Source organism: Pituophis catenifer, unplaced genomic scaffold, assembly GCF_029215685.1.
Source record: "Pituophis catenifer annectens isolate HBS135680 unplaced genomic scaffold, rPitCat1.0.hap2 SCAF_2, whole genome shotgun sequence".
In the NCBI taxonomy this organism is placed as follows: Eukaryota; Metazoa; Chordata; class Lepidosauria; order Squamata; family Colubridae; genus Pituophis; species Pituophis catenifer.
The window spans coordinates 90,004,564-90,017,986 of NW_027256882.1; the positions used below are offsets into that span (position 1 = coordinate 90,004,564).

The window sequence follows — 13,423 nt, forward strand, 5'->3', positions numbered from 1 at the left end:
TCTCCAATACCTGCAGTGGTTCATCCTCCTACTGCCGTCTCGCACGACTTTGCAGTTCCAGTGGATTTGTCTCAGACTCGACCACCTACTCAGCGCCCTCCTCCGGAGGCTACTTACACCCCCACGGTTGTGGGGCTCCGCCCGGGGGGAAACTTCACATGTTATGCTAGCTTGTGACATCGAGAATATCATTTCTCAAACTATATCCAAGACTTTGGCAGCTAGTGCACACCAACCTATATGGTACAGGCCGGTTTCTGTGGCTGTTCCTCCTCCTCCACCTCTTCCACCACCACCACCACCACCACCTCCACCACCTCCTCCGGCTCCTCAGGTCTCTCATTCCAATGACCCGGCAGACCGCTATTCGCCTCAGTTGGAATCTGCACAAGCTGAGGACTCTTCACTGGAGGATGAGGAGTCCCCAAGGGACATGGACTTTTCCGATGACGACGATCTCCTTCCTGACAGACCGGCTTTCACTGGCCTATTTCGACTGTCTCTATTTAAGTCCTTGCTTCACAAAGCAAAAGCTTCTACTCATATGACCCTCGGAGAGTCTCTCCGATCCGCCAACAACATCACAGCTGCACGACACTCTGTTTAACATTCCTAAGGCTGAACAGACATTCCGTGTCCTCAACTTTTCACAGAAGTTGTACAATGATCTTGGAATCTGCCGTCTTCCTTGCCGGCACCTACCAGTCTTGACCGTAAGTTATACTGTTCGGCCCCGTCTCTACAGGACGTCTTCACCTTGCCAGTGATGGATACTCCTGTCACAAACTTGACTTCATCAACCTCGCTCCTGTCTCACGACATCGCCAACGGCCTTCGGACGGAGGACCGGAAGGCGGAACTCACAGCTCGCAAGATGCACAATGCGGCAGCCTGGGCAGTCACGGCAGCGACCTCGGCGTCGTTTTTCAACTGGGCGACCCTCATTTGGTTGTGCCAACTTCAGGAGCATTTGCCACTGGAGGACACAAGGGTCCACCAAGACATTAATAAGATTGTAGCGGCCACTGAATATTCTGCTGATGCTTCACTCAATGCCACCAAGTTCGTGTCTCGTGCCCTAGTCTCTTCGGTGACATCCAGACATCTCCTGTGGCTGAGGCACTGGAGAGCGGACATGAAGTCAAAGTGGAGGTTTGCATCGGCCCCATATAAGGGGACACATCTCTTCGGGGAAGCGTTAGACCTGATTCTCATGGAATACAAGGACAAGTGCAAAGTCATGCCCTCATCTTACTGGCAGACCGAGCGCAAATTCCCCTCATACAGCCACCGGCAGCCCTTTCATGCTGACCCAGGACCCAGTGGGTCCTTCGCCACGAGACAATATTCCCAAGGCCCTGATTGTTCCTATGACAGATCTTCCTTCCGAGATCGTGGCAGGCGCTTGGCCCAGTCCAAGCGCCCCTTCAGAGGTACGGGGACCCGTGCCTTTCGAAGAGGCAAATGACGCCCTTCATCATCTTTCCATTGGCGGCCGCCTTCAGCACTTCGCAGCCCAATGGAAATCTACGATGTCGGACGCATGGGTGCTCCAGACGATCCAGCTGGGATTGACCTTGGAGCTTCGATTCTGCCCCCACAACAGGTTCATTCAGTGTCCTGTGTCGTCCAACCCAACCAAACATCGACTGATGGAGGTGGAAATTCAACATCTCATCGACATTTCTGCCATAGAGCCAATTCCCACAGAACACCGTGGGACCGGTTTCTATTCAATCTTTTTCCTGGTTCCAAATCATTCCGGAGGCTGCCGGGGGATCCTTGATCTCAAAGAACTGAACAAATACATACTATATCACCAGTTCAAAATGCAATCCCTGAAATCTATCTTGGGATGCATTCGGCAGGGAGATTGGATGACCTCCGTGGACCTCAAGGAGGCCTACCTCCACATCCCAATCCGCCCTTCTCAACGTCAGTTTCTCCGTTTTTCTTACAATCATCGGCACTTTCAGTACAAGGCGATGCCTTTTGGGTTTTCATCCGCCCCCAGGACCTTTACAAAGATCCTGTCTGCCGTTGCTGCACAATCTTCGACAGATGCCAATCAGAGTACTTTGTTATTTGGACGATGTGCTCATCTTATCATCCACACAGACCCACGGCACATGGGACCTGGCCACAGTTTGCCATTGCCTTCAGCAACACGGCTTCTCCTTGAACCTGCCAAAGAGCCACTTGAGCCCCACTACTAGGATCCTACACCTGGGCTCCATCATAGATTCCAGCAACGGGCTGGTTTTTCTGTCCCCAGATCGATGCCACAGCATCCGGACATTGATTCGCCAAATTCTCTCGCTCCAGTCCGTCCCTCTCTTGCGACTGTCTCGTCTTCTCGGGAAGATGATTTCATGCATCTTCATTGTCCCGTGGGCGCATTTTCATGGTCGACAGCTTCAATGGTTCATGCTCCTGTACCAGCGTTCCCGCTGCAGCAATTCCACGGCTCGGGTACCCCTCCCGACGGAGGTCCGTGGGTCTCTTCGCTGGTGGACCTCATCGGCTCTGACGAAGAGATGCACCTTCTTGGAGCCACATCGTCTCATGATAACAACCGATGCCAGCCTGACCGGATGGGGCACTCACATGCAGTCCCAAGTTGCTCAGGGCAGTTGGTCGCTGACAGATCACCAGAACAATATCAATTGGCTCGAACTCCGTGCGGTTCGCCTCGCTCTCCTCCAATTTCAGACATCAGTGGAGGGTCACCATGTGTTGGTCCGGACGGACAATGTGACAACAATGGCACACGTGAACCGCGAAGAGGGCACTCGCTTGAAACCACTGATGGACAAGGCATCCCAGTTGCTGTCTTGGGCAGAGTGTCATCTCCTCTCCCTCCAAGCACAACACCTTTCCAGGATGACAAACATAACCGCGGATTGGCTGAGCAGAACACAAATAGACAACTCGGAATGGCATCTTCACCCGGACATCTTCCGCGAGCTATCCCACCGCTTCGGGCTTCCCGTCATAGACCTGTTCGCCCATCGGGACAACGCCCAGCTCCCTCGGTTCTTCGCTCGCCACCCTTGTCCGCATGCGGAGGGGATCGACGCACTCGCAATTCCCTGGCCTCTGGGGTTGCTATACGCTTTTCCCCTGATTCCGCTCATTCCGCGACTCGTCCGCAAGATCCTGTGCGAGAAGGCAGAAGTTCTACTCATCGCTCCCCACTGGCCACGGAGGGCCTGGTACGCAGACCTGCTGAACCTTTCAGTCGCCCCTCCATGGCACACTCCAGATGACAGGGTTTCTCTCAGCCAGGGGATCGTATTGCATCCAGAACCTCAATGGTTGCAGCTGACCGCCTGGCGCTTGAGAGGATCCTTCTGAGACGGGACAACATCTCAGGGAAGGCGATCTCTACTATCCAGGCATCACGGCATCCCTCCACGTGCCGCATCTATAACGCCACCTGGACTTCATTCTGCAATTGGTGCTCCAGGGTCCATGTGGACCCTACATCCGCATCTGTCTCTGAGGTGTTAGATTTTCTCCAAGACGGCCTGGACAAAGGACTTGCCCCGAACACGCTCCGTCGACAAGTGGCAACCTTGTCTACAGTCCTTTCGAACAAAAACAACTTGCCTCTCTCGCACGACGCGAGGATCTGAGGTTTTCCCGGGGTGCAGCGAACCTGAGACCTCCAGCCGTCCACCGATACCCGATCTGGGACTTGTCCTTGGTCCTTCAAGTACTTACACAGTCTCCCTTCGAGCCGTTAGGTTCCATCAGCCTATGGTTTCTCACCTTAAAGACTGCCTTTTTGGTCGCGATTACCTCGGCCCACCGTGTTTCCGAGCTGGCCGCCCTATCCGTACGAGAGGACCTCTGCACGTTCTACCCTAACCAGGTGGTTCTTCGACTGGACCCGTCGTTCCTGCCAAAAGTCAATTTCCTCTACCACCGTCAACAGGAGTTGGTTCTTCCGGACTTCTGCCCGGACCCGAGACATCCGCGAGAGGCCCAATGGCACACTTTAGATGTCCGCAGGGCCTTGCGCAGGTATATTCAGAGGACTCGCCATTTCTGTAAGTCGGAAGCGCTGTTCGTCTCTTTTCTGCCCATGACGATGGGACAAAAGGTCTCCTTGTCCACCATCGGGAGATGGCTGAAGGCCTGTATCTCCAAGGCATACATGCTTCAGAACAAGCCAGTTCCCAGCAGGATTTTACCGCATTCTACACGAAGTGCATCCACCACGGCTGCTTGGGTGACTCAGGCCACCATCGCTGACATCTGCAAGGCAGCAACATGGACGTCGCTGAATACGTTCATCCGCCACTATAAAGCTGATTCATTCGCTTCAGTAGACGCCTCGTTCGGCCGGCGGGTTCTGCAATCTGTGTGTTCTGCTCCGGTCACGCATGTGCAGCCTTCCGCCCCACCCTAATTAAAACTTGCTTGGGCATGTCCCTCGCTTTTGGATTCTCCAAGCAGCGTGCTGGAGAATGGACATTGCTTACCTGAACGTCCCTTCTGGGCGCGCTGCTGGAGAATCCAACCCGCCCGGTCAGGCTGCTGGAACTGGACCTCACACGTCTCCTTGAACTGTTTCTTCGTGAACAAAAACTGAGCCTCTGACGTACAAAGGAGGCATGTCTACAGAAATTTAAAGACACATACATTCAGTGCTGACTACTGAACTGATGAATAACCCTCGCTTTTGGATTCTCCAGCAGCGCGCCCAGAAGGGACATTCAGGTAAGCAACGTCCATTCTGATGGCAAACTGTTCCACTGGTTAATTGTTCTCACTGTTTCTCCTTAATTCCAGATTGCTTCTCTCCTTGGTTAGTTTCCATCCATTGTTTCTTATCCTGCCCTTTGGTGCTTTGGAAAATAAGCTTACCCTCTCTCCTCTTTATGTCAGCCTGTCAAATACTAGAATACTGCTAACGTGTCCCTCTTAGTCCTCCTTTTCTCTAGATTAGCCAAACCCAAATCCTGCAACTGTTCTTCATATGTTTTAGTCTTCAGACCTTTAATCATCTGGATTGAGGACAATTATTTCAGAGAGAGAGGGGATGCTTTGGTATGGGGATAAGAGGCTTCAAATCTATCTACTTTAACATTAGGAATAATTATTATGCCTGTTTCTTGCTAAGGAAGCAAGTCAGTTTCTTAATTTATTTTCTGGGATTGATTTGAACAAACATTAACCTTTCTGAATCTGAATAAGCACTTTCCTTTTAAAAAGGGAACTGAGAAAGATAAATTCGGGGGTGGTCATTTTTATTGTATTTTAGTCTGCTCTACAGTCTTAAGACTGTAAGAGGAAATTCTTTGCAGAGTTTGATGTAGAGGCCTCCGGGTAGAAGCCAAAAAACATTGTGAGTTCTAGTCCCACCAGAGGCACGCAGTCAACTGGGTGACTTGGGCCAATCATTCTCTCTTCCAGCCCTAGGAAGGAGGAAAGGCAAAACCATTTCCCAAAAATCTTGCCATGGGCCTAATCTAGGCAGTTGCCAAGGATTCAAATATGTCACCTGATGGCACATATACATTGGAAAAGTATATTTGTTAGGGTCATTTGCTTTTCCCCCTTAAGCAGTCTTTGCAAGTTTTTCTCATAGTATTGACTCTGCTCTTGAAACATAGTAGAAAGGAAATTTGTGTATAGCATCTGTCCTCACTTATAGTTACGGCCATGTTCTTTCCCCAAAATGGATAACTCAGAGTATGTTTGCTTAGGTTGACAAAAAAAAATTGGGGCATAGGAAGAAGAGAGAAAGGAAAATGTAAATGGCTTAGGACCTGGGTATGTACGAGATCGCCTTCTGCCACCGATAGCGTCCCACCGGCCAACACGCTCCCACAGAGAGGGACTCAGGGTGCCATCGGCCAAACAATGTCGACTGGCGACACCCAGGGGGAGAGCCTTCTCTGTGGGGGCACCTGCCCTCTGGAATGAACTGCCCCCGGAGATTCGCATGATCCCCGACCTATGTACCTTTCGCTGTGCCCTTAGGACTCTTTTGTTCCAACAGACCGGGCTGGCTTAGAAAATGAATTTTAATTGGGTGTTTGTAGTTTTTAATATAAAGGCCAAATTTTTAATATATTTTAAACTGTTTTTAAATTTTGTGGGTATATGTTGTTTTAATATGGCTGTACACCGGCCTAAGTCCTTCGGGAGAAGGGCGGTATAAACTAACTAACTAATTAACTAACTAACTAACAAAATAAAATAAAATAAAATAAAATAATAAAATAAAATAAAATAAAATAAAATAAAATAAAATAAAATAAAATAATAAAATAAAATAAAATAAAATAAAATAAAATTAAATTAAATAAAATTAAATAAATAAATAAATAAATAAATAAATAAATAAATAAATAAATAAATAAATGTGGGAGTGGGGAGGTTGGAAAAAGAGAAAAGAAAAACATAGTCACAAATTGAGCAGAATAAGGTTAAAAGTCTGTCAGAATTAAGGTGTGTGACAGTTGTCAGGCTAGAGATTCTAGCTTTCTACTCTCAGATTGTTTTCTTATTCTTTTACACCCAAAAGCTTTGTGTGTAGAAAAACATAGAAAAGTAAATATTTAGCACCTGGCCCTGGAAGAATTCTCAAATCCAGAAAGCCACTTCATTTAAAATTTGTATAGTAAAACATATTTACTTTTCAGAATATGCATTTAGTACAATTAATATCTCACTAATGTCTGTAGATATGAAATAATAATCCATTTGTCAACTTTAATCCAACTGATTAATTCTGATGTGGACTTCATTTTTTCAGGATATATTTATTCACAAAACATTTTGCAAGATTGTATTTCTGTTTTAGACAATAAAGTGATGCATTCAGTATCTGAAATGCATTAATATTCTTCAGATTGGTTCTTTTTTAGAGTTAGCTTTTATAACACTCTTGCTTCTGAATTTAACTTTTGAGTTCAGATATCATGAAAACAAGCTTTTATTACGATTATTCACTGTATCTCAACTTGTCCAACAGAGCATGCCTTCTTTGTTACAATTCTTGGCTTTCTGGTTATTATGCAGACCTTCTTGATAAGAGATTAGTTATGGAAAATTAGTTATGATGGTAGTTTCTTCTAGCTTTTATGAGGACTCTGTAGCAATTTGATTTGAAGGGGACCTCTTTGAATACACTTCTAGGGGAATAAGAATGTATGGACCTCCTGCCATAATTCCCAGGAAAAGACCCAGCTTCTTTAAGGAGTTGCCAGCAAGTATTAGACGACCATTTCCTTTTGGAATCTGCTCTCACTTTTATGATTTTGAAATCAGGTGATCTTTGGGTCTCTTTAGATGTGTAATACAGGTAGTCCTCAAATTATGACCTCAATTGAGCTCTGTTGCTAAGCAAGACATTTGTTAAGTGAATTTTGCCCTGTTTTACAACTTTTCTTGCCACAGTTGTTAAGTGAATCACTGTGGTTGTTAAGTTAGTAACACAGTTGTTAAGTGAATTTGGCTTTTCCATTGAATTGCTTGTCAGAAGGTCACAAAAGATGAACACATGACCCCGGGACACGGCAACCATCGTCAGTATGAGTCAGTTGCCAACCATCTGAATTTTGATCATGTGACTATGGAGAGGCTGCAAGGGTTGTAAGTGTGAAAAATTATTGTTATTTTTTTCAGTTCTCTTGTAACTTCGAACGGTCACTAAATGAACAGTTGTTATAGGTTAAGGACTACCCGTAATATAGTTGATATTATAACGTATAGCCAAATAATAATTATGGGGGGTTTTTTTTTGCTTCTTAGGCTTCTCAAGTGCTGTTTGCAGAAGATATGCTTGAAGAAAGGGAGCCTGTACAAATTACACAAAGGTAAGGAGATATATTTCATCACTGTTGACTCTGTAAGAGACAAACTACCTGGGTTCATGGCTTCTGAGGAAGCCGTAGCCCAGAAATTCTGTCTTGTACCTGTAACTATTTCAGAGTGCAGACTATATTAAGTTAAGGATGTAGTAGTTGTACACAGGGATGTCGTTCTTGTTTGCATGGTGATTAAATGTGGTAGACAACTTCTTGTCCTGTAGTGTGAAAATTGTATACAGGTAGTCCTCAACTTCCAACTGATTATTTAGTGACCATTTGGGGTTATGGCACTGAAAAAAGTGACTTATGACTGGTCCTTGCACTTACGACTCTCAGAGTGATCCAACAGTCACATGATCATGATTTGGGGGCTTGGTCTTGTGTTTAGGATTGCAGCATCATGTGATCACCATTTGAGACCTTTCCAGACAGTTTCCAACAAGCATAGTCAATGGGGGTAGCCAGATACACTTAATAATCATGTGATTTGCTTAATAACTGGCAGAAAAGGTTGCAAAATTGGGTTCTGTCACATGATGACTCACTTAAAGAGCTTATTGTGTAGTGATAGAAGTTCTGGTCCCAATTGTGGTGCTAAGTTGATGACTACTTGTATGCATTGTGATTGTATTTTCCAGCCTTTATTGATTAATCTTTAAACGGTGCAGTCATTAAGTGAATCACTGTAGTCATAAGTGAGACATTGACTGTAACTTGCGACCTGCCCTGCCAGCTTCTCCATTGATTTTGCTTGTCTGAAGCCATCTGGGAAGGTCGCAACTGGTGATCACATGACCCCAGGATGCTGTGACTGTCATAAATGTGTGACGAGTGTCAGGTGTCTGATTCTGCATCACGTGAAATGTGGTGGTCATAAGTGCGAGGGCTTTAAGTAACTTTTTTCAGTGCTGTTGAACTTCAAACAGTCACTAAATGAATGGTTATTAAGCAAAACTACCTATACTGCATGTATGGTCCAGCAGAAGAGAATAGCCATCAGAAATATGCCCCATTCTTTAAAATATAAAGGAAGAAATATGCATTGCAACAAAGATTTTTCATAAGTACAGCTCCTGGCCAAAAAATGTGATGACTTAATTTGACATAGCTGCTCAAAGCAGTAGGCTTTCGGGAATAGCGACAGCAATAAATTCAGAGTCCATGTGTAGGCATGGTGATTGTGTGTGTGTGTGCATGTATGCACACAGGTGCATGAATATGAAATGGAAAGAATAGAAGAGGAATCTTAAGAAAACCTATCCTAATAGTGACAATATTTGTTTCCTTGAGACAACAATGTTCTTGGAAGTCCAATTAAAGTACGAGCGAGTGACACGTGTAATTTGGGAGCTTCAAACTCTATTTCTTTCAGAAAATGAAACAGAAGAACTGGGAGCTGCTTTCTTTTTACATTTGGGTCACTGCTACATATCTTCTTTAGCAGGAATAGCGAAATGACCATTTCTAGGATATATTCTTGGAAGTCTGCTTCTTTGAAGCTTCTTAAAGCAAGAATGAAACATGCAAGCTAGAACAGTTTTCCACCATGGTCAGAAAATGAAGGCCATTTGAAGAGATGGCACAGGTCAGGGAAAGTTTCATGAAATAAATTCCCAGGAAAGTCCCAATATTTGTGCTCGATCAGACGCTTGCTGGGAAAAGTCACTTAATTCTCAGGTTAGTTTTCCCAGGTCTTATAATTAAGTGGCCTTGGCATGAAGCCACCAGTTTTTCACTGCCTGATATCCTGTTTTATTGATCTAACAACATTTTGGCTGAATGTTGTATGAAGGAGCAGACTAAATGATGTGATAACTCTTCCCACCCTGCAGCAAGAAAGGAATAATATGTACAGAGTTGCACAAGGAATTTGTTGGTTTGTCTTTTATAGTAATGCTTTTGGGAGTGAGGTATTCAATGATGGGTCAATTTCTTTGTCATCATTAGTGTCAGGAAGGACTGAAAGGGAAAGAGCAAAGGAGGGAAAAACTTTTGTTTCTCCACTGTGACATTATTTGGGAAGTATTCATTAGCTAGCATTTAATTGGAACAGCCCTAATTCTGGGGTGGCATTTATCTAAATTTCAAATGGCCATAATGCAGAGCCATCAGTCTTTTTCCCATTTCCCCAGAGTTTGAGTAAAGGATTAGTATCCTGCACATTTTTCAAGCCACAGCAGGGATGATGCAGTAGAGTTTGCTTGCTAATCGGAAGTCCTGGGAACTTCATAATGCAGTCGGTGGCTGCCCTCATCAGACCTCTGGGATCAAGGCTGATCATTTCATGCTGTGACATCTAATTTCATCAGAAAGTTCATCTGCCTTGAACTAACAGTAGCCACGCTATTCTCAGTCTTGTGCACATTAAATGCTACCATCTGGCAAGTGGCCCTTTGCCAACAGAACCCTGTGCTGGACAGTGCACGGCACCCAAATCAGTGGGTTTCAAATGCTCTTTGAGTCTTCAGCTTCTGGAATAATTTTGGAAATGGTTTCTCCCAAAGACGTGTCCCTCTGCTGATTTTTGTGGGCCCCTCAGCTTTGTTGTTTCCTAGCTTACGCAAAGTACATTAGATTGAGATTTAAATAAATGATTGTAGGTTTTGTTACCAGGAAATACTTGACGTAGCAAGCAATGCATGAGGACTTCAAATTGATTAGCCCATTTTATAAATGTCCTAGCAAACTGTTTAGCAGGAGGCATTTTGATGCAAATCTTGATGGTTTACACGGAGCTTGGATCCATAACAACTGGTTTAAAATAGTTTTATTAATAGTGATGTTAAATGATTATTTAATAATTATTAATAATTATATTTTATTTAAAGAATGAGAGAAGTCACATGATTTTCCATTAGAGTTTTCTTATTTATCATAAATTGGTGGTGGCTGTTTCTGTCTGCTTAAGGTTTGTAGCTGAATTTAGTAACTCTTTTCTTTAGTCAATACTAGGATTTATGTTTTTATATATATACACTTGCATATTTGATTGCTCCAGCAAGGGAACTACACCGAACGTACGGGAAGTATGAAAGGACGGTTATGTCATAGTAGCTTAGCTAGCCTCTTTCTCTTATGACATGGAGACAACATGACTTTGCCGGAAAGTGGAAATGAGAGGAATCAGGCAAAGTTGAATGTAGCATAGAAAAAAAATGCTCTTTTCATGTTGGCAAGATTTTGCTATACAGAAACTTTGAATTATGTCAGATTCTTGTCTTCTGAGTGTAGTGATGATACAGAAAAAACTGATCAGTAAAATATGGATAATGAAGCATTCATCGTCAAAAAGATCCCTACTCTGTTCTGCTTTAAGGGGTTACTCACTAAGCATATGGCTGTTTTGCTACCTGGCATATTCCTGTGACCAGGACTAGAAAGCATCAAAGAAGCATTTACAGATCTCAGTAAACAGCCTTCCTTTTGCACGTTGCTTTTAGGACATGGTTGGGCGGCAAATCGTTTTCTTTCTTTTTTTTTTTTTTTTAGATTCTCTCCCCCTCCCCCTTTGTATTCTCTTCTGCTACCCTCTTTGAATAAGCAGAGCTTACAGAATTCCATCTGCTTTGTCACCAGAATGCTTTGTGATTTTGATTTATCATGTGTTTGTGTTTTGGCAGCATTTGTGCCTTGACTCCTTTGGACAATACGAAGAACCCAGACATTGCCACAGAGGATCATGCTGAGGAGGAAATCACTGTATGCCCTGGTATGACCTCTGTGACAGTTTATTTGCAATTTTGAGTCAGAAAGGTTATGTCCTTTCCTTTCAGGCAGGCCCATATTATTTATTATTATCTGAGACTTCAGAGCATTGTCCCCGTCCTCCGTCCCCCCCAATAAGCCCTTTGCTTCCATGGTATATTGCCTGCAGATGCCTCTTGCCCCATTATTTTCCTTTTTCTATTGTTTGCTTGGCACCAGACTGAGGATGAAATAAGTACTATTTGCTGAGCTGCTTTGTTTTGAATAAGTACTATTTCAGTAACTGTTTATAGTGACCTTTTTTTCTTAGTTAGGTATAATGGAACACGATCTCTTGATCTTGTCTTTCAGAGACTGAATGACATACTTGTTCCTCCCAGTTCTGAATGAATAACTTGATTCAGTGAAATGGTTCAAGGTTAAACTGTTTTCTTCCAAAGCCAATCTAATTCTGACATTATTTTCTTAAAGCAAGCTTTTTTTCAATTGTATATTTGACACAGGATTAGGTTTAATTCTGGGGTTTCCTACAGATGATTGGATAAGGTTTTTATTGAGGGAAACATAGATAGGATACAAAGAAAATTACCAGCTATGTAGTGCTGAGCTGAGGGGCTTTATTCTCGCATAATACTGTTCACCAGCTTGCACCAACAGTGTACAGTTTACATGCCCTACTGTTCCCCGTTTCTCATTTAGCCATAGAGCGGCACTAGTTTTATCTACACATAGCTGCACTATGGCTTTAAACTTCTACTTCAGCTGTGTTGTTGCACATTGTCTGCTAACATTTGTGACAAGTCTAAAAAATGTTTAGAAACTGTGAAGACACTGTAAAGCAAATGGGATACGTTTTATCAGCTAGTGTGGAGTGTGCTGAGGGAGGGAGAGGGGGTTGGAGGGGGCTTACAGAGTCTAGGAAGGAGGTGGGCTGCTGCCGCTGCTAACATGGAGATTTCTGTTGCAGAAACCCAGCAGAGTCCATCACAAGCTGTTGAGTCTGAGAGTGGAGAAATCCATTCATCCAGCAAAGATGTCTTTCTGCAGGTAAGCAAGTCCCTAGGGAATGACAGCCAGTAAAGCATCTGGAATGCGGAGTCTCATTTCTTACCCATTTGCCAAAATGAGCTGCTTTGCAAACTAGGCAGCTTGCTAGAAAATCTTGTCCAGAAATGTGCGCTCTGTTCTTGGGCCTCCTGGTGTTTTCTTCGTTTTTACCATCAATTTCTCCTCCGTGGTTATGACAATTCTTGTTAGCTAAGGGTTTTCTGTTGACTTTCTCACATTCATCATTTTGGGTGCAACACTTATCGCTGCGGCGCTTTTGTGAGCTGTAATATGCTAAAATATGCCAGAGGATACGACTGGATGCTCCTATGGAAGGGGAACCAGTTGCTCCTGGCTCATGTTTCACACCGAACAAAGGGGTTACAAGCATGAGAGCAAAATTGATTTCACAGTGAGATTAAACTCCCACTGTTGCTTATGGAAACAGAGTGGGCAGAATGTGTGGTGTCAATGCTGGTTTGAATGATGCTGTCGAATTTTGGATTGATTGCTATGTTCGTATTAGTGCTTCCATTTAACAAGCTTAGGTGTTTCTCTAAATTAACCGAGAGAAAATCTTCTCTTGCTTGTATCATTATCACCAGACGAATGCTGTTGTGTTGAGTTTTCTCTCCCTTCTCTCAGTGTATCTGTGCTGCAGTCACCATGCATGCAGCTATCATAACAATGACATCTGACTTTAGTTGCTGTTTTTGGTAAAGACACCTAGTTAGGTTGCAATTTAAGGGGGAGGGGGAGATCAAAAGGACTTCCAAGTGCTGTTCTGACAGGTTACACAAATGCAGCGGATTGAAGAATGCTTGACAAGATGACTCAGATGC

The 13,423-nt window shown here is 44.1% G+C and overlaps 1 protein-coding gene across 5 annotated transcripts in view; it reads left to right on the forward strand.

Annotated features, from left to right (window-relative positions):
• UIMC1 (ubiquitin interaction motif containing 1) overlaps positions 1-13,423 on the forward strand; it is a 120,216-nt gene that overhangs the window by 81,744 nt on the left and 25,049 nt on the right. For all 5 annotated transcript variants that reach the window (XR_011599997.1, XM_070937157.1, XM_070937155.1 and 2 more), the window contains exons 6-8: positions 7,771-7,835; positions 11,450-11,538; positions 12,502-12,581. Coding sequence is in view for 4 of the 5 variants with exons in the window: in XM_070937157.1 (XP_070793258.1) it covers positions 7,771-7,835; positions 11,450-11,538; positions 12,502-12,581 (234 nt within the window). In the remaining variant the exon portion in view is untranslated. The remainder of the gene's footprint in view (positions 1-7,770; positions 7,836-11,449; positions 11,539-12,501; positions 12,582-13,423) is intronic.